General features: G+C 37.2%; 1 protein-coding gene across 1 annotated transcript in view; it reads left to right on the plus strand.

The window, feature by feature from the left end:
* Nucleotides 1-15085, plus strand: part of LOC145988895 (putative RNA-binding protein 19) — a 70699-nt gene extending 55614 nt beyond the window's left edge. Inside the window, exons 15-17 of the mRNA XM_083124182.1 lie at nucleotides 7414-7519; nucleotides 9863-9986; nucleotides 14884-15085. Of these exons, the coding sequence (XP_082980308.1) occupies nucleotides 7414-7519; nucleotides 9863-9986; nucleotides 14884-14948 (295 nt within the window). The 3' untranslated portion in view covers nucleotides 14949-15085. The remainder of the gene's footprint in view (nucleotides 1-7413; nucleotides 7520-9862; nucleotides 9987-14883) is intronic.
* Nucleotides 15086-22610: the final 7525 nt, after the last annotated feature.

Consider the following 22610-nt stretch of genomic DNA (forward strand, 5'->3'; position numbering starts at 1 on the left):
ATGTTGGAGCCACATAATTTATTTATTTTGAATAATTCCAAAATTATGAAATATGAACAATTTGTTGCTGCTGTTCGCTGCTCTCTTGCCAAAATGCTTTATTGGGATGCTAACACCATGACTGGCTTCCTCCTTCATGAACTCGTGCACGTTGCTTAGAATTTCCCGAGCTTGGCTATGCAAGGTTTTTGATTTCAACTTCGACAGAACTGGAGGCATTATGGAATTTAACGTTCATCAGCAAACACACACTTTTACATAAACACACGCAATACACGCACACAACGTCAAACCGGTCAAATACTTAGTATAAAATAAAAATATGGTGCTTCCAATCCAACAAAACTCACCGCCACTTTACCTGCTTTCCCCTTCCGTGACAGAAATAGTGCTTCATTATTACAGTTGGCAACACTAGTTACTAGCTAGCCAATGAACATGCACTGCATAAAAGAAGCAACGACTACGCCGTGCTATATTGCCACATTGCCGTCCCTGCTGACCGGTGGGAACCGCGAGCTGGAGCGCTGTTCAATTGTTTTCAATGAAGTTTGCGCGAGTGTGTCCAGGAATGGAATGACAATATGGCAACAATAGCGAAGGTTTTCGAGCAGGGTAGAACACGTGATGCTAAGAGAGAGGGAGACGAAACGAAAATACGTTTCTACGCAACGGCAAATTTACGTGTGTGGCACTCTACAGTGAACTCTTTTTATTTCGAACTTGGATAAGTATTCGGTAATTTGAGCAGAAGTTATTCCCCTTGAAATTCCCATAAAAAACAGTGTTAAAAATTTGTTTATAATTTGAACTTTCTAATCTTTTATTTGGATAATTCTGATAGATACAAATTATAAAGAAGGTAACCAAGTTTGTAATCTCTTTGGGTTACCATGGACACAATTTTGTTATATATGGATGAATGAACATGGAGTGAATGTATAAATGAGGTGTTTATATTGTGCTAGATTATGAGTTAATTTTGATACAATTAAACCGGTGTCATCATCGTTTGGAATTGTGCATGAGGACTTTTATTTAACTAGAAGTAAGTCTAAACAACGGGAAACGAGATGTCATCAATCTTTTATGTCAATCAAATTCGAAGGCAGTTATCCAGAGACAGCTGTAGGGAAGAGAAAGTTTCTCTTTGCTTGTATGCTGCCTCCACCCTCTCCAACCTGGGATTGCCCACCCTGTTTGTAGAGGGGAAGAAAGAAGAGGGGAAAGTAGAAAAGCAAGAGGGGTAGGGAGAAGGAGTACTGTGTTTAGGTGTTCCTCCTTGAATCCCCCATAGCCAGTGATTTGTGAAGTCTTTTTATCTGCCCTTGGCTGGAGTCTACAAGGCATAAAGAACTTCAATTACTATTGTGAGAGGAATTGTTTTTTACTTGCACAAGGTATGGCAGTTTGCAGTAAGGTCCACTGCATGTTCATTATTTTCGTTCATACTGTAGTACAGTAGTTTTGTTTTATAATGCATGCTTTGGATGATTTGAATTTTTTCATGTCCCCATGGAGTGCAAATTACAAAAAAATTCACTGTACTTTCAATTTGCAATAGTTTTTTAAAGAAATTGACAACTTTAAAAAAATGTTTATTTTTGGACATGTTTCATATGGTCCTTTAACTTATATTTTTTCATCTGATTTTGTAATTCTAATGTGACACATTTATTACTAAACTGTATGATTTGATATGAAATGACTCCAAATTCAATTCCTCACTAACTAACTAACTAACTCCCTAGCCTTCTTAAACCCGAAGGTTCATGGCTGCAGCAACACAGGCCTTCCATCTTTCCCTATCTTGAGCAAGTTCTATATACTCTTTTCCATCCCTACCGATTTCCCTTAGGTCCATCTCAACGTTGTCCCTCCATCTTCGTCTTGGCCTTCCTACAGGTCTCTTACCATCAGGTTTCCCAACAAGAATCCTGTAAACTCCTCTTTCCTCTCCCATTCGTGCCACATGGCCTGCCCACCTAAGTCTTCTTGATTTAATTATTCTAATAATATCTGGACATGAATACAAATTATGTAGTTCTAAATTATGTAACCTTCTCCACTCACCTGTCTCCTCATCCCTTTTAGGTCCAAAGATTTTCCTAAGGATCTAATTTTCAAATACTCTCAATTTATGTTCCTCTTTCAATGTAAGGGACCAAGTTTCACATCCATATAATACTACAGGCAAAATTACTGTTTTGTATATTTTAACTTTTAGTTTCTTAGATATTAAACGAGAAGACAAAAGTTTATGAAGAGAGAAGTAACATGCATTTCCTGAAATAAGCCTACTTTTTATTTCCTCTTTAATATAATTTTCATTTGTTAATATTACTCCTAAGTATTTGAATTTGGAAACTAGTTCAAACGAGTTGTTATCAATAATTAGATTTTGATTATTACCTAACACTTGGTTTCGACCTGTAAGCATATATTTAGTTTTCTCTTTGTTAACTTCCAAACCTATCTCTTTAGCAGTTTTGAAAAATATTTTAGCATTATTCTTAATTGTATTCACATCATCCCCCTGTAAGTCTACATCATCTGCATATGCTAACAACTGAGTCACACCATTTAATTTTAGTCCTTCTTTAGTTTCTTTTACCTTCCTAACAGCATATTCTAAGGCAAAATTAAAGAGCAATGGAGATAATGCATCTCCTTGTTTTAACCCATCATGAATTGTAAATTTGTCAGACATATTAATACCCACACGAATTTTACTTTCTGTTTCACTGGTGCATATTTTTATCATACTAACAAGCTTCTTAGGTATTCCAAACTCTACTAATATATTATATAATTTATCTCTTTTGACCGAATCATATGCTTTTTTGAAATCAATGAATAGTTGATGGACATTTTGATTATATTCCCACTTTTTTTCAAGTGTCTGTCTGAACTAATTCAATTCCTCACTGTGTCATAATTTTCTTATAACTTTACACATTGTTGAATATTAAATTTGTGGCAGGTCTAATTGCTTCTTTATGAAATTTTCATAATTTTTTTTAAAGAGTCGTTATTGGCAGATTTATAATCACAGTTGAGAAATAGTAAGTAGGGCTGATCCAAAAGACTAAAATGCTGGAAAAATATCGACAAGTATAAGTAAATAAAATCCAACCAATACTTTGCAATACCATTACCACCAGTATCAGTTAATACCGATACATCATCATCATTGGTATCGGCTCAGCACTGCTTGTAAGATGTAATGGTATCATTGATGTTGAACCTAGATTCAAATTGGGTAAGACATGTACATTCATTATTAGAGCCTAGATTTTTAGGCACTAAGCACTACAGATAAAGGAAAAATAGGGCTTTAAAATCATAAAATGTGCTGCAGTGGGCATTAATTTTGGATATTTTGCCAGCGTTAATAGCAGAAGCGTATATTCCAGGCTAGCTAGGCTATCTGTGAAGCCTAGAAAGTAAATTACTGAAGAAAAATCGATTAGGTACTGAATTAACCTAATTTAAAAAAGAAGATAATGTCTATTCTGAAGTTGGCAACCTGAATTCTTAGGAGTTGGCAACCTGAATTTTTATAAGGTGGCAACCTGAATGTTTATAAAGCTCCTATCACACGGAACTGGATTTCTAGTAGGAATGCCCTATTTGGCGCAGAACTAACATTCTAGGTAGCAATCATGCCCGCCTGGCTGACTGCTTGACTGGTTTGGAGGAATATGACATGTTCTAATTGCTACTTGCTTTCCTCGACTGGATTCTGTGGAACAGCCAATCGGAGCAAAGTTTTGCCATGTGAAGATAATCTGTGAGTGTGCAAAGGAGCGCTTTTGTCTGTGGTTTCTAAATGTGTTACTCCAGCAATGTATAACGTATACAGCATGAAAGGCACGTTGAGTTACACCATCTATGCTGAGTGCACGGTGTTTACATTTGAAACAACTAAAATATTCTTCCATACGTGTACAGTAAACGTTGTAAAGTATGTATTTAAGCAGCGCTATTGTTTTGTACCTAATAACGTTTTATACGAAACGTTATTCCTCTCGGTTGAATAGTTATCGGCTTTTAAAAATGTGAAGTGATACAGTGTTTACATCTCACGCGGCCGCCATTAAAACTTCCCTCGTATGGGAACAAAAGACTATCAACAAGTACGCAGATAAGTATTGTGTGAGGCGAAAACTAGCAAATTGGTAGCCAGTCCAGCGCCAACTAGGGCATACCTACTGGAAATCCAGTTCCGTGTGACGCGGGCTTAACTTGGCAACCTAAATGTTTATAAGTTGGCAACTTGAATGTTTATAAGTTGGCAACTTGCATTGTTATAATTCGGCAACCTGAATTTTTATATGTTTGCAACCTCACTTCCGTTGGGATGGCAACGTGGTTTCCTTGAAGACGTCAAGAATGAGCCTAGTCTTCTCCCCTCGGACCAGGTGTCACAGTGAGCTAGTCCAGGTGTTCGACTCAGCATACGCCACTGGTTAATAGCCAATAGTTTCATAATATAGGCAGTTTTTTTTAATTGAAAGGAGAGATAGATCAAGAAATATTATATATTTACTGATTTTCAAAACAAAAATCTTGAAGATTCTCTATTATAATGCCCTTGAGTAATAGATGATTTATAGTGTACAACAAACAAATGCTCCACTTTACCTTGCATTCATAATATCGATTTTGGAATATTTTTATTAAAAATAATTATAAGACATATCCTTATTTTTGAAGCTTAAATTCAATGCACTTTTCTGCCACTTTAAAAGGTTGTTAATAGGGAATTTAAAATAATGATTGTTATTGTGAGTAGTAAAACAATTTCTGCATTAAAGATGAGGAAGATTACTGCAATTAGAAAGGATCATATGGAAAATGGAATTAGAACTGATGATTTTGGGTCAAACCCAGATTCAAAATTATTATTGGTTGGATATTTCAGTCCACTATATCTTTTTTTAGAATACGTACGTGAGTACTAAAATGATTTCCGCAAAACTTACTTGTAAATATTAGATTATTTCGGTGGCCTCTGCCACCATCCACTTGGGAAACTCGATGCTTCACTGTTTGGTTGACTTCCGGTTCCTGTTGTTTCCTCGCTTACTGCTAGGGTCGCTGGTGTAACCAGTTTGTCTGCTGAACGTGATAGGTTTGAGTTGTTGCAAAAGCGGGAGCCAAACATGACGTGCCTGACCACCATCGATATTCAGCTCGTGCGGAAAGTGCATAATTGCGTGCGTGTCTTTGATCTTTGTGTCAATCACTGTGTGCGCAGTATGCCTAAGTGAAACATTTTGGATCCTGTGTTTGTTAAACTTGGGGTGCTTTGCTTCACCATGTTTCAGATTAATCAATGTAGATCCATTTAGTTCGATTTTTTTTTACTAGAACAGAATATAAAAAAGGAAAGTTAAAAATTGTACTTACGTATGTGAGTATATTGTTCCTCCTGTAGAACGACGTTTCAGAGATTGACTATCTCCTTCTTCAGGTTCATAAAAAAACTAGGTACTTGACATAGTACTGCGTCAAAAATGTAATATGAGGATTGTGGTTGAGGGTTGGTTTGGATACATTTAAAATATTATGTTTTTTTCTATTAGAAGTACGTAAAAAGCATGTCGTTCCCTAAGAAAACTTGTACAATAGACCTATTTACAGGTAAAAAGTTAAAAAAAGTTAAAAATCTAAAAAACCTGCTTGAAAAACAAAGCAACTTGCAGGTTCGGCCATTCCTACCCAACTGTGCATCCTAATCCACATGAAGGTCAATTCTCCACGAGTGTTTCCCCTCCCCTTATTACGTCACAAATCCAACGTAAATTCATGTTCCTCCTGTGCAGCTTGCATAACTTCCGGAGTGACGTGGAAACCGATATTGGGTTCAATCTTCCAGGCTTTGTCCCATTTTTTGAGGAAATTCATCCACCCTTCTTCCAAATTTCCTTCGTCCCTATTAAGATTATTCTTCCAACCCTACAAATATTCGCTGTTTCATACACATTTCTTTCTAACTTCCTCCTGAATGTTATTTTAAATGTATCCAAACCAACCCTCAACCACAATCCTCATATTACATTTTTGACGCAGTACTATGTCAAGTACCTAGTTTTTTTTATGAACCTGAAGAAGGAGATAGTCAATCTCTGAAACGTCGTTCTACAGGAGGAACAATATACTCACATACGTAAGTACAATTTTTAACTTTCCTTTTTTATATTTTGGATTTGTGAGTAACATGCGACTAACCTTCAATATGTTACTAGAACAGATAAATTTAGAAGTTTATCTCATCAAATTAGTAATTCACAGTTCTTTCGACTAGCCAAACTTCATGTTTGTAATGTGGGTTTAAAAAAATCATAACTTTAGAAAGTTAATCAAATTGGCTGATGAATCGTTAGAATTTATTTTGTTTTAAATTAGCATTTTCGGGGTCTTCAATTTTAGAACATTTCAAATCTTCACATTTGATAGTTTCCAAGATATCAGCAAATCACTTTAGATCTATTGTTGTCTTGTCATGGTTAGAGAAAATCGTTTAATCACAAAATCAATTATTTCCCACAGTGTTGTTACTGAAATGATGAGGTTTATGCATTTTGCATAATTTCCAGGATGTTTACTCTGCTAGTGTGTTACACAGCATTTTCGCAGAGTCCCAGACAGTATTGTCTTGTATCAGTGATTAAATTCCAGTGACTTTCCAATGTCCGTCAATACCATTACTCAGTATTGGTATCAGCTTAGCCCTAGTAAATCTTTCACCGTATGATTCAGTCTTTAAATGACAAGATAATTAGTGGTTCGTATGGTAATTGCACCATGGAAAGTGGTATGCCAGGACAAAAGGTTGTAAACCTTTCATCAGTCCACTTTTGTGGCAGAGGCTAGCACAGCAGCTACAATGCTAGGGATCCCAGATTCAAATCCTGGCCTGTGCATTCTTTGTGTCAATTTCATCATATTACCACTCATCCTCATCTTTATGATTAGCCAAAAGTGGCAGAAAAGCAAAGTAACATAAAAAAAGTAAAGTAAAGTGCTCCCCTGTGCTTTGCACCATGCCATGAAGGCGTATAGGGGGTGTGGAGTTAGAGCCCCACACTTTCTTGATCACAGCCGAAGGTGGGAGTGATGTGATCAGCACCACACCCCTGGTTGAACAGGTGGAAGAAATCCCGGTTCTCTCCCGTTGGGGATTGAACCCGGGTCTCTTGCATGGTAGTCAGATGCCCTAACGAGTGAGCTAAGTAAGTAACATAAATCAAATCAATCAATTTATTTCATCATTCATCTTCGCAAGTAATCTGAAATATAGAAAGAAAGACTTAAAATAACCGAATTGAATTTGATTGCTGGTACATATCAGTGTAGACATCTACTTAGCACAAACAGTATTTGATGATTTTTTCCCCCCACCAGAGCTTTTGGAGAGCTGAGAGCTGTTCGACTACCTAAGAAAATGTCTGCTACTGGAGAGCACAGAGGATTTGCGTTTGTTGATTTTTATACCAAACATGATGCAAAGGTTAGTATAACATAGTATGCATTTCAAGTCTACAGTGCGTGCCCTCTTAACTGGCCGCTCGGCTGAGAAAAAAAATTATTAATTTCTTTTATAATACAGTATAGCCTTCTTTAAATTCTTGTAGTACTTACATATTTTTAAAGATGTAGTCTACAATTGAGGGGTCTAGTGAGAGAGGGAGCTATGCCACAAATCTTGAAAATTTTATTTTTTTGCCATTTTCAGTCTTCTCCTACCATCTGTCATCTATCATGTGAACTACAACCATGTGGCATAGCTCCCGCTTGTTCTGCAGCAGATGTTCTGAGTTCTTGAATACGTCCTCATCAGCATTTTGAGTGAGAGAAGGAGCTATGCCACTTACTGATGGTGTCTGCAATAGGAGTGGCAGAGGTTGTGTTGCAGTAACCGGTGCTAGATTTAATATCAGCCCTGAAGTTAAAAGATCTCGTGGCAATAATGCCTTATATTCCTCCAGTTTTTCATGGTGTTTACCAAAAACTAAAATCCACAGAAACAATGGACAGTGAAGATCCTCCAGAAGACACATGAAGTTGTCTTTATGTAGATCATATGTAACCCTGTGAACATGATTTACACTCAGGCAAAAGTATTTAAGCCTTGTTCGAAGTATTTGATGTGCTAGATTGATTTTTCCACATGGGTATACTACAACAATATACCATACATGTTCATAATAAATGGTATTTATATTGAAATTCATATTTTTCCTTTTGAATAATTTACCTAACAATATGTTCAGCGAAAAAAAATTACCCTTTGTTATACAAATTATGACTCAACGCAATGCTTTAGAAAACTCAATTTATTTCCATTTCTTGTCAAAGTGGCATAGCTCCCTCTCTCACTAGACCCCTCAATTGTTTAATTGTAAAAATGTGTACATACTGTACAGTGATTCATATACAGTTGTTTTCTGCATTTTTTTCCTGTTCATTTTGTGAACATAATTCGGTTTAACCAGCCATTTCATTATGTGGCCAAGGGTCTGGTCCCATGGTGGCCAGTTAAGAAGGTGTCCACTGTATATGGAAAGTAATATTGTGCCTGTTAAAGCATAACACAGATCATATCTCACCTGAGATGCCTAATTTAATTAACAAGCAAGAAATTGTATGCATAAAATTTTATTCTTCACATCAAATGTGGTGAGGATTGTGCTATGCCTCCCACCTAAAAGTGAATACCAAGTGAAATTTACACAAGAGTGAGTGAATAATTTGCAACATACATAGGCAGATATGCTGCTGTTGGCAGCATTGTCATTTTTTTTTTCTACAAACAATACCAGACATTGCTACTCACTTCTGCAGAGGTTGAAGTTGCTCTGTCAGTTGCGTTGCTGCTGGCATGCCATTATGAATTAAATGTGTTTTTTTTTTCCTTGCTTGCATGTCGTAATAGAGTGCCTACAAATGGATTGAAATTTTCATAACTGTCACAGAAGTATTTGAGGCCTGGCAGGCTGGTCCTGTTTCTTCTTCATTTGGGAAATAACAGAAAATATATTAATGCTAGTTTTAACCTTAATTTTGGAATTATTGGTCCCCAACTTAAAGTGATATCTTTCCTTACTATTTGATTTTAATGCTCATTGAATGCATAGGAGAAAAGAACTAAACATATTTATATAGAATATAATTTAGAGGGGGGGAAATTGTGTTTCATAGAAACACGGAATTATCACAGAGGGGAAATTTCTTAGACATTTCTAATTATAGTTTAATTTAATCTAGTTTTTTTTTTTTTAAATAGCACCTCTCTTTTTAATCTTAGTTAAAGTTTTATTTTGACTTACACTTATTTTTTAAGAGCTTTGTGTGTTGTGTGGTTCGCAATGTATAGGTTTGGGTATTGTTTTCATGGAATTGAGAAAGCAGGGAAATCTTGGAAAATCAGGGGAAAGAACCCTTGGAAAAAGAAAAGTCATGGTAAAGTTGGGGGAGTTATGAAAATTCCTTTAAAAAAAACTCAAATAGTCAGATATGTACTTGCCAGGATTTGTGAATTTCTATAGTTTATTTTACTTACTTTACTTTGAATATTGTTGGATAAACTTTATTCTCCTGAATTTTCCTTAACAAATAAAACTAGATTATTATCATGTTAAAGCAGAACAGAATGCTCAGGAAATCTTTTAGAATTGTCTGATCAACTTAGAAAAATCAGAAAATTTGTTTTGCCAAATGATTGGAAACCCTGATTGAACCTTATTGTGCATTTATCTTTATGTCACATGGGTTGCTGTACAGGTTATTGTGAAAATATAAGACATGGGAAGTAGTTAATGTTTGTAACTGTGTTGCAATTGTTTCGCTGCAGCGAGCATTTAAGGCCTTATGCAAGAGCACCCACTTGATCGGCCGTCGTTTGGTATTGGAGTGGGCAAACCCAGAAGAGACTGTAGAGGACCTTCGCAAGAAAACTGCAAGATATTTTGATGAAGGTAAGTTCCATAGTTTTTATTGACATTTAGAGATTTTTTCAGGAAGCTCCGAGGTGTTAGGTAGGTCACATTTTTGTATGACAAATTTCAGATCTTTGATTTCATGTGGACATTGATGGAACAACATAGCGAGATGTCAGGCACACCTGATACTGCCCTCTGACATGACCAATGTCGACAGTACATGTCATAATTTTAAAAAAAAACAACATACTTTTGTATGAATATATCACAATTAAGCCCATGCATAAAAGTTTATCGTTCTTTTATCAATTCCATAAATACCCACACAGACCATCGACACACATTGAAAGTTTATGCAAGCGACTCCATACTTATGTTTTATCCATATTTGTTTTTACGAGGGTAAGTCGCAAAATATAATAGAATGAAAAGTTGAAATAGTTACCTGATGAAATGTGGTTTATTTTTCAACGTAATCTCCATGAATATTTAGACACTTGTCCCAGCATTTCACGAGTCCCTCAAAGCCAGCAGCGAAGGAGGTTTGTGGTTGGTGTCGTACCCAGCTGGTAACCTCCCGATGGACCTCCTCCATATCCTGGAAACGGTGACCACCCAGGTGATTCTTCAGTTGGCTGAAGAGATTGAAGTTGGATAGTGCCAAATCTAGACTGTAGGCTGGATGTTCCAGTCACTCCCAACCTAGGGACTGTATGTAAGCCACTGTGGTATTGGCACTGTGTGTGAACAGGCAACAGAAGAACTCCATCTCTCAAAGCACCTGGAAGTTTCCTGCGAATGGCTGACCGAAACTTCGTCAGGGTTTTGCAATACGTGGCTGCATTGACAGTGTGACCCTGGGGCAGAAATTTCACGAGTAGGATGCCTTTACTGTCCCAAAACATGGTGACCATCACCTTCCGTGCTGACTGGGTAACCTTCAACTTCCTACTCACCTGCCATCTTATCCACTTAGCACTCGAATGACTCGCCGCCACACGAGAACGTGACTACTAGCGAGCGCTCTATTTGATACACGTTGGTCCTGCCACCTACACCGACACTTGCGGAAAGGATCAGTGCAACAACTGATATTCATAAAACAATTTCACATTGCAGCAATTATATTGACTTTCCTTCGTACTTTGTACAAAAACCTTTTACACCTTAGTAACTTTTTTTACATACTGAACATTCATGTAAAGCATAATTTTCTTGTTTAATGTTTAAAAAATACCCACATAGACAAAGTTAATACCCAGTGTAAGTTACATATCTGTATAGCTTTTTGTACAAAAATTAAATACATTCAAAGTCTCGGTTGCATGACTTTTTGGACACCCTGTATTTTATCTATTTCTCTATAATATCAAGTGCTGTAAATAACATTTTATAGCAATCTTGATAAATACAGCTTAGAAATGGAAACATAGCGGATACTGATGTTGATGTATTAGTATCAGCTTATACAAGTGTTATCGGTGTTGGAAAGTATCGATTGGAAATTATTTTCCGATACCAGGCTATGTTTTTCCTGTGTTTTGGTCTTTCAATGGATTCACAAAAAATGCCACTTGATACTTTTGTAGGGTCTAATTATCCTGGAGATTATGCATTATTCGAAGTATCTTTTTGTTTTGTACAGTTTTGTGTGAAAAACTGGATTTAGTGATTACATATAATGTATTTCAATAGTCTGATATAATTCTTGCATGTTTTAAAGTAAAATTCCGTATTGGAGTGGAATACTTGCAAACTAATGTTAATCAATATTTTGAACAAGTTCTAATTATTACAATTTTCTAACATCGGCATTGGTATTGGTGGAAATCAATATGAGTATCGGCTAATCTCTAATTGAAATGTTTTATTTCCAATTACACAAACATGTTTGGGTCCTTAAGGACTGAAGAAATCCGATCAGATGATCAAATGCATCCCTTGATAACCAGGAATGCTTGGTCAAATTTATGCAACCTTGATTTTACTTTTTTTAGGAGACCAATTCGAATAAGCTTCGAATGTGGGAAAACAAAATCCAGAAAAAATTTTATAATGTCTGGCTTTATTGGGAACATGAAAATCGAATATATAATGTGGGAAAATGTAGAATCAAGAAACTTATAATCAGGAATTGTTCTCAAGGAATTGTTTTGGTCACCTGATTCCATTACTTCAGTCGCTGAGAAAGCAAACAGCGACTTTTTTGAAACATTGGAAACAAAATATTTCAGTTTCTGTGCCTGGTTTCCCACGTCCATTTTTAATTATATTTATTAAGGGTGAGAGAAATTAATTGGTAATGTATAAGTATTGGGAGCTCACACATAGCCTGTGTTCTTGCATTTGGTGCAAGTGGTCCTGGGTTCAATTACTAGCCCTAAAAGCCTTCCGCTGCACAATGCAATAGTCATGAAGACTCAAAAGGGGATGTGAAGGTAGGTTGGACACATTCTTGACCTGCACTGCCTTTATTCCCCTCAGACACCTTATGCTGGGGTATATTAAGAAAAATTCTGATCTGAGATCACCTGCCTGGGAATCAAACCTGGGTTTTTCATGGGGCAGTCAGACACCCTACCAACTGAACCACCTTGGCTTCAGATTCCTGGTAGAAGCTCAAAGATTTTGGTATTGACTCTGTATCATGAGAACAGTTGGGGAACTGCTTGAAAGCAATATCAGGGATCACTTGTGTCGAAAGCCAGAAAGTAGCAGTCATGTGCTGACCACTGGACATCCAACAAAAAGTCACTGGGCAGGTCTTGGCCCACAGTGCGGTAGTTCCTACAACAAGATTTTATTTTGGTATCAGTATTGGCCAATATGAGCATATTGGTGAATCTGTGAAATTTCAACTAATGGTAATAGTCCAGTATTTCTACAAAGAGCCTGTAACTTAGTGCAAAATTTAGCCATTTTCACTGTTAATCCTGCTTTTGAAAAGTAAATGTCTAAATATGTAGGTTGTTGTACAAAGACAACCCTTTGAAAACCTTGCCATGATCTCAGTCTCATCCTTTCTGTCATCATTGTCCTTCATTGCTCAACTTGTGAGTTGTGGACAAGGTAGTTCTTGTTTAGTTTGTAATTTTTTGTGCCTTCAAAGGCACCCAAAGTCAACTTATCTTTCACACAGTAACCTTCCCCTCCATTCCCACCCAGAAGATGGTGTTTCACAATTAGATCTAGTTATTATAATCCTCCATGGGGTGGCCTTGTCCATCTTCATGTTGGGTATCATTTCACAGTTTGAGCTTCTTTAATATGTTATATTTTGATCTTAATAAGAACCTCTGATATATTTGTTCTTTTAATTACTTCAATTTATTATGTTTTTGCTAAAGGGCTTATTTTCCCATATTAGAAGGGAGCAAACAGTTCAGTACTAACATACCCACTACATATTTTTTAAGAATTATTTGTTAATTGACCTTAACTGGTTATTATGCAACAGGTTGATGTAAAGTAATGAATCATGTTTTAACTGTGGTAATTGGTATTGGCCAATATAGGCATATCAGTTTATCGGTAAAATTAGTACTGAACTGTTTGCTCCCTTCTGGCACAACATTGCATTAAATTTTTAATGCAATGTTGTGCCATTTTGTTATAATTTTTATGGATATAAACATATAATCTCCATTCTGTACCTTTCTTTTTTAAAGTCAATGTCTAAGCATGCAGCTTCTTTTGCATTGCAAAAGCTTGATTTCTCTGGTTACATACATTTATTAAGGAGGTCCATGAAGCATTTGGAATTTCATATTGGATCAGAATGTCTATTATCGATATTGGTAAATTTTATCTCTGTGTCAGCCAAAATTTCATATTGGTCCATGCTTATCAAAAATGTTGATGTAGACACAGCATTGAGAGGACAATTGTGGAGCTACATGAAAGCAACACTGACAGACCCTTGTCTCAAATGCCAGAAAATGTAGCCATGGAACTCAACACACTGACCCGGTGAAAAGCTACTTTGCAGGGCTTGGCCGTCAAAGGGCTCTTGTGTCAAGGAGTAGAGAGATTACTTTACAAATTGTAATACATGATAACATAATTTGAAATGTCCTATAATACCATGAACTGTAAATATTATTTGTATGTAATTGAAATAAATGCTAGTGTGTTTCCAATGTTTAACAAACTTCTTTTGTCATTACAATGAGCTGACCTCCATGGTGGGGTGGTTAGCAGAGCACATTACAACACCAGGCATCCCAGGTTTGAATCCCAGCCTGGCCATGGATGTTTTTTGCAAGTTCTTCATCATATCATCACTTATCCTCATCCTTGCGATTAGCCAAAAGTGGCAGAAAAGCAATGCAAACTAATCTAATTCAATCAATCAGTCAATCCGTCAAGGGAATCAGCATTCTATTTGTGAAATGTTGCAAACATAGTGTTTAAATTTCTGTCCTAATGGTTACTGTCTGTAACTCCACATGTATTTGATGTATCCAAGTGAATTATACATCAATGAATATGCATATTCATTAAGTTTCTGTGAGCAAGGCAGTAATTAGTACATTTAGTACATTTCTACATGCGCCCCACGAGTCGCAGGGAGGATGTTCAGTCGATACTCAATTTCCTGCCAAGTTGCCTGTAGCATGTGTGGCGTGACTGTCCCAATGGCAACTGCAATCCTTTCATGAAGTTGTTCCATAGGGTCATTTTGGTTATATGCACCATATCCTTTACATACCCCCACAGTATTGGTTGCTAACTTGAGATATAAAGACAAATTATTACTTCCAATTCTTTCACCATCTGGAATAAGAATAATACAAGGTCACTTGGCATATGAAACAAAATGGTCTCATACGTTCATTATAAAAACTTCAAATTAGGGCATTCCATCTGGACACACTGTATACTGTATGATCCCAGTGTTTATGTTAATCACTCATTCTATTCCAATTTATAGTTCCAGCAGAACAAAGGCAGAAAAAGGGGAAGATCACAGACATAATGGAGATGGAAGACAGCTAATAAATGTTTTACATTTTACTAAAACAATCTTCGGAAATGTTTATGTACAAAATGTTGTAACTCAGAGAGGAATCTACATAAAACAAAATTTGTATTGAAATGCATTTTTGTTTTGAGAATAAATATTTTGTTTTATATCTTCTGCTTTTCAATATAATATACAAACAAACCTGTGTCCATCATTCAACTTCCATCTTTGCTGAACAAAGGACATTGTACAGGGTGTACCAGAAGTGATAGAACAAATTTAAACTGTGAAAAGCACACAATAGTAGAAGCAAAAAGTTTCGGTAAACATGGGGTTACAAACTTTGCAAATGTATGGTTATTATCTGCCACTAACTTGATTGTTTGTACACATCATATGCTTTTCATATGCAAGGTGAAATAGTCCTACGTAGTAACAAATAACAGAATTAAGAGATTCACCTTGTTAGACAGCAGGGGTTTATCCAGGATTTTTTCCTTGGGGGCGTGATGGAAAATTTTGGGGGTGTAACTTTGGGGAAGTTAAGTGCATATTTTGGACCGTTTTAAAAATGTTCGCCCTAATTAAATTTGTTCATGGATATTTCTAGATATTAACCCCCCCCCCCCCCTCCTTTCCCTTCAAGTAACATTTCAGAAGAAAAATGATGTCAAATACAGGAAAAGATGGAAAATATATTAATGTTAACATTTCAGTTTAACGTTTCGAGTATTGCTTTCCTTCCGATAATATTCAGTACTTGATTTAATCAATCGTTAGACAAAACACAAGGGATGACATTAAAAAAACACAAAATTTTAACATATTATTACCAGGAATCATTTCATGCAATTCTTAAGCTAGTTATAAAGAAATTAGGAACATTTGCACAATATTTTAACTGTATTTGTATCGTTCTTGCCTTAGGTGTAACTCGGAGTTCAACTTGGGGCTGCCCAATTGAAATATCAGTGAGAATGCATTGCATGGATGTGCGCGCACTTGCCTGTCTGAAGTAGTAGTAATAAATACAGATATAATATGACGTAAATAAATTATGACACTGCCAGCGAAGGGAGCAAGAAAATTTTTAGAACTATTTCTTTGCAAACTGATTATGCATATTATTAGTTAAACATAGCGACAGTATCCCATGATGTTTACTCCTTACAATCTTGCTTTGCTCGTTCGTTGAAGACTTCAACATGAAATTCCTTGACCGATTTCGTTTAAAAGCAATATCAGGTATCTATCAAACGTGCATCCTAACTTCCCACTATTTTTTAACGTCTTCATGGCCATGCTCTAAATATATCGAGTTTCATTACTTTATTTCAGTTTGTGAATCATCGTTTAAACAAAGATTTGAAAACACCAGCAGAATTTGGAACTCACTCGCTACATAGAACTATTAAAATTATACATGCATATTTTCTAACTGTTAGAACAGGAGGGGGGCAGGGGGCATGTGGTGAGGTAAACAGGAGCAAAGCAAGATTGTAAAGAGTAAATATCATGGGATACTGTAACTATGTTTAATTAATAATATGCATATGCATTTTACCCTTACAAAACTTTGCAAAATTCGCTTGGCGCTTTTGAGAGTTTATCTTTCAAATACTAAACGAGAGACTCTAGGGAATTAGGAGTCACGTGCCTCTTTGTCTTAAAAGAAAACGAAATAACATGTGCAAATAAACGCATGGCATGTTAACTGCAAAAGGAAGGCAAGGAATTTTCACTTCTAAATTGAGGCAATGCTTTATTTTCAATTATTTAAAAATTGGATAGCATTTATTTCACTATCCAACACAAAGAGCACAATGAACCAAACAAATTTTCTCTCTCCACGTTTTCCAGCAGGCAGTGGCAATCCTAGAGGGGGCAAATTTTTAATATATTGTGTCGCATTGGCAGATATAGCAGGGTACACAGAGGCACTTGACACCTCCCCCAAAAGAGATAAGTAACAGAAAAGGGATGATATCTTGAAACTGCAACGGACAAAAAAGAACTTCGAGGAACATCAAATGGCATTTTTTCGATAATGACCTTTCCAGATCCCCAAAGAATATAAAGTTTAACATAAATTGGCTAATAGGGACTGTATTTACTTGATATTTACAGGTTGATAATGTTAATAGACGATTAATGGGCGCCTCTGCTGAACTGATTAAGGGAGCCCTTTATAAATCATGCTTCATAATGATTCCCTCTAGTTTCCATTATGCAAGATTTTTCCGCACAAAGGAATCTAACGAGAAGCCAACAACACCATTGTGTTGTGTTATGCAAGAAAATCGAATTAATTAAATAATAATGGTTACATATTATCTACACTTTGATGAATTGTGTAAAAATTTGTAATACATTTTTTTTGTACTTGCTAAAAGATGGGTCCCTTAGTCCACCATGGACTCCATTTCCTTCAAAGGGGAGACTCTTGCATCACTACAGACAATGTTTGGCTACTGGTTACGTTAACCATCTTGCAAAATATTGTGTGAATTGTATTATATTATACATGTTTTTACACCTGACAAACAAATAGGAATACCTTGATTGATCAATGACTTCTTGGATTACAGTGTCATCATTAATATTTCATATTAAGTTTCATAGAAAGAAATTGTTTTAATAGGGCCCAAATAATTTTACGGGGCGCCATGGCATTCTCTTTAACATTTCTTTTTTTCATATAGATCGTTTGGCTCCCAGGACCGACTCCCACCGCCCCATAGCTATGGCTCTGAACTTGTACTATAAGACTAGTAGACAGTGAGAGCGAAGCGAGCAAGAAAATTTTACGAAATGAATTTTTATTTGTATAAAATTTGAAATCGAGGGGGGGGGGGCAAGTGCCTCTTGCAAGTGCCCTTGGCCGTCTCGAAGAAAAATGCAAGGAACTTGTAAAAACTAATTCCATCATGAGTATCCAATTGTCCTGCTATTCTTAGATTCTCCTAGTCTTGTTTTTTTTACTTCAATGTTTGGTTCCCCTAGAATGGATTTCCGTCCAAGGTTGGAAGGGTGGGGGGGGGGGGACAATGCCCCCTGTCGCCTTGTGGTTGCGGCACTGTTTATGAGTGTCTCTTCATCAATTTTACGTCATCATTCATTGTTGCGATTAACTATAAGTGGCAGAAAGGCAATGCTAAGTAACAAAAATCAAATATCCACTCCCTCTCTCTACCATCACTATTAGCAAAAAGGGAATCCCCCCACCTAATTCTGATACGACATTATACTGAATCCCACACACCTTCATAAATCACAAAATCATTAAGTGTCTTTGTTATGTTGCTAGAGTAATTGTAAAGATTAATTGTAAAGATTAGTGAGAATTCCAGGTGTTCTGTATTTTTCACAAGGGGGGGGGGCAAAACAGGCTCTCAGGAGGCAGTTGACCCCTCCCCCTCTCTAGCTACAGGCCTGTTTACACTTCCTTTGCTAGGCCTCCCCCATGGCGCAGTGGTAGCGTCATTGCCTTGTAATCAAGGGGTCCCGGGTTCGATACCCGGTGGAGGCACAAGTGGTTCGGATCCCACTTTAAACTGTAGGTCCAGTCCCGATTAGCCTTACTGTGCATAAAGTGGACTTAAAACACCAACTCAAACCAAACCAAACTTCCTTTGCTTCCTCTGAAAAGTTGAATAAAATTAAACAAATCATTATGTCAGGAAACCGACTAGATACAAAGAGAAAGACAATTTTTACTAAAGCTATATCTTTGCAAACTGACAATAACTTTAATTTAATAGGGTACCAGTAATTTCACAGGGCACCACGACGTTAGCGCTTTTCTATTTTTATATGTTTTGCTTGTTCGGCACCCCATTTGTACTTAGCGCCCAGGCAAGCACCCCACGTGGACCCTCCCCCTTTTACAACTCTCTTTCTAATAGTATATAATTTCTTTTACAAAGGTAAGAACTCTTGGAGCCACAAAAATGGTCATCAACTATAGACGTGAATGAATCACTTAGGTTCTTCATGAAATACTTGCCATTTTATATCGAATACTCGGTCAGTAAATTTTATATTGGTACTTTATGAATAACGGTTGGAAGAAATTATACCTACATATAGTGTCACTGATTTTCTACTCACCACTTTCGGTTTCTTTCTGTCTGGTTTTTCATTTTCTCTATATCCTTCAGACAGTTTTACAGTAAAGTTTCAGACATTGTTATACACTAAACAGAACGACAACACACGAACGGAGATGCTATACTGAGACTGACCTAAGGCATTTGACTATTCTTTTCTCTACCACTCCAAAATCATTCATCTCGGCAAGTTACATAAAATAGTGTTGCTAACCATAGTAACTGAATTCACTACAAGGAGTCAAACCTGTATCTTTGAATTTCTTCCCTTACTTTTATCGTACATTTTTCACATGAAAGAATCGAAAGTAAAATGCAACAAAATGTAAATTTCATTGACTCAGGGGTTGAATAATTGAATTTACGAATCTGTAACGTATTTAAGAAATATATAAGGTATTCAAACGCTGAACTGTCAACACTGTGCGCGGAATGTGCTCCCTGGAAGGAGGGTGAGAGGTCAGTTTGATATTTTCCAGATGGCAGTGTCCCTTCCCTAGAGCTGACCGAAGCCAAGGGAGCTAGTGTTTCCAGCAAATGACGATGCTGCACATTCCACCCTCCTTCCTTGACACTTTGGTTTTAGTTGATCAAAAGGTCCATTGGACTACGCTTCTTCAGCTATTGGGTTGGTGCGAATGAAATGTCCGGCCCAGGTGCGTCATTGCCAAAGACCAAAAAAATCAAAACTACAATACCTGGTTAATCAAAATAGTCGCCGTCTGCAGGCACACACTTTTGCCATCGCTCAGCCAACAATTGGATTCCATGGTGGAAGAAGTCTGGAGTCTCAACGGCATGTTGCACCACCCGATCATCAGCGAAGGTCTTCCCTGTTAGGAAGTGATCGACATGCTGGAAGTGATGGTAGTCAATGGAAGAGAGGTCGGGAGAATATGCTGGATGAGGAAGGGTTTCATATTGCAACTCATGGAGAGCCTGCACCATCCTTTGCGCGACATGTGGGCGAGCATTATCGTGCAACACGAGGACACCATGTCTGTGGACCATTGCTGGATGCTTGTGGAGAAGTTTGTGGTGCATTTCATGGAGTTCAGCACTGTAACAATTTGCATTGATGGTTTCACCTCGCCTGAGAAAGACATGATGGATCACACCCACCATAGAACATACCAGCAACACCTTCCGTGGGTAGAGAGGTGGTTTCGGAAACCGCCCTGGACGTTGATCACGATTCAACCGTTGTCCTGATCGTTTATGATTGTCATAGCAGATCCATTTTTCATGTGAAGTGACAATCCGATGCAGGAAACCATCCCGGTTATTCCTTACACTCAGAATACTGCACACCTCCAGACGGCGAGTCTTGTTGACCGGTGTCAAATCATGTGGTACCCATGAGTCCAACTTTTTCACTTTACTGATCGCAGGGAGCCGCCAAACGACAGTGGTATGGTGTATGCCTAACTCGTCTGCAATGGCACGAACACTTTTCCTAGGGTCCGCTTCCACGGGGTTCCTGAGGAGCTCATCCGAACATGATGTTGGTTGATGGCCACTGGGTTCATTTTGCAATGCTGTGTCACCGGAACGCAATTTCACAAACCGGCGGCGAATGGTGCATTCATTTACCATTCCTAGCCCAAATGCACTGTTAGTGTCTTTGGCGGCTTGCTGAGCAGAATATCCAAGTTTGAATTCGTAAAGACAAATCACTCGCAATTGTGTGTTCTGCATGGTGCACTTTCAGATGACCCTGTTCAGCAACACACCGCCTCCTGACAGTCTGGGTGCTCCAGCCTGTTTGCTGGACGTATACAGAGTTTATGACATTAGACCTGTGACCTCAGTCAATCCCTGTGTTGTGTGGTTGAGATGAGTTTCCGACCAGACGTCAAAGCGGACATTTCATTCGCACCAACCCAATACAAATGATTCCTTTCTGTTAATGTTGAAGTATTCTATTGTTGATATAAACATTCATATTTACACCCCCCCCCCTGTAGGGGGGTGTTCCACTTTTCTGCTTGGGGGGGTTTTCACCAAAATTTGGGAGGGTGTTGGGGGGGGGTGTTAGGGGTGTGTGGATAAATCACTGTTAGACAGTACTGTTGCTTTTATTACCAAGGACTATTGCACTGTACAGTAGGGTGGGCCGAAAAAAATTTGTTTGAAATTCAACTATGGCTATATTGGAAAAGTTGTGACTAGTATCACTTACATTCCTCACCAAATAAGAAAATTTGTAAACAAAAATTAGCCGGGCCCCTGGGAAGTTGAAATTTGAAAATTTCATTTTTTCCAAACATTCACCGGGCTAGTAAAGTAAACTAGCCCAGTAATACTTAAAAATATTTTTTCACTATTCTAAAACATTCAACTAACCCTGTAAACAAAATATAATATTATTATATTGCCAGTAAAACTAACAGAATTTACATACAACCTGGCAACAGCGCACACAGTCAAGACAAAACACGTTTACGTCTATGAATGCTTTACCTTTAAATATTCACAAATCAGTTGATGTTTGTCAGCACTGCTGTTCGGATGTGTTGTGTTTTAACTAGTGTGCGTACTTTGAACTAATTAACAATGTCAAAGAAAACACGTGCAAATGTTAGTATGTACTTATTCGGAACCGAAAAATACATTTTACCGGAAAAAACTAATGTGTTTCCAACTTTTGAAGACATGATATGATGTTTTCAAAGTGTTCGTTTGGAGCTAAAAGGCAAAGGAAGCAAGCAGCCAGAAACAAGATCGGTTGCTGACATTGTTGCCACAAAACTTGAAGATATTTGGAATAGAGCATCTTTTCCAATTGTTTCCCATAAAAGAATAGTGGATATGATTGTATAGTACAATAATAAATATCAAACAGTTATTAAGCCACTCAAAAGTAGAAAGACGACATTTTTAAATAAAAAATTACAAATATTCATAGATGACACCAAACAATTATTTGATATTTGTTCTTGTAAATGTTTGAACAGATTAACCTGCAACTGCGAGAAAACAAAGAAGATACCTGAATTAGAATGGAGAGACATAGAAGATCAGAGAAGTGAAAGATAGATGGCAATTGGTAACATAGACAGACAGGTAACGGCTAAGCTGAAAAAGAAAATGGACAGAAAATTTAAAGTGTGTCAGCCAAAATTTGAGAACGTGATTAACGAACCTGTAGCAGGTCCCAGTGAATTCTGTGATGACAAAGTGTCTAATATAACTTTGGTATCTACTGACAATGACAGTTCTTTGAGTACAGTTTCAAATGATAAAGATTTCATGTGATATTATTCCCTTGAAAAGCGACCAAAACTGACAGATAATAATTCTCAAAATAGACTTTCTCTGGCCCATACGGCAAAGCCACCGATTTGACAGGTGTGACTAGTCGCGCTGCAGCTAAAATAGCAAATGCTGTCTTGGAAGATGTAAACCTTATTTCAAAAGACGATGCAGCCTTAGTCATGGATAAAAAAAAATTCGAAGAGAAGTGAATAAAAATAGGTGTCAATTTCAAGAAGTTAAAAAGAATGGGATAGCTTCTATTAAAGGCCTCTACTTTGACGGGAGAAAAGATCAAACCATGTTCCTGGAAAATGGTAGCCGGAGTAT

The sequence above is a fragment of the Lepisma saccharinum genome, chromosome 6 (genome assembly GCF_977018435.1).
Source record: "Lepisma saccharinum chromosome 6, izLepSacc3.1, whole genome shotgun sequence".
NCBI classification, from domain to species: domain Eukaryota; kingdom Metazoa; phylum Arthropoda; class Insecta; order Zygentoma; family Lepismatidae; genus Lepisma; species Lepisma saccharinum.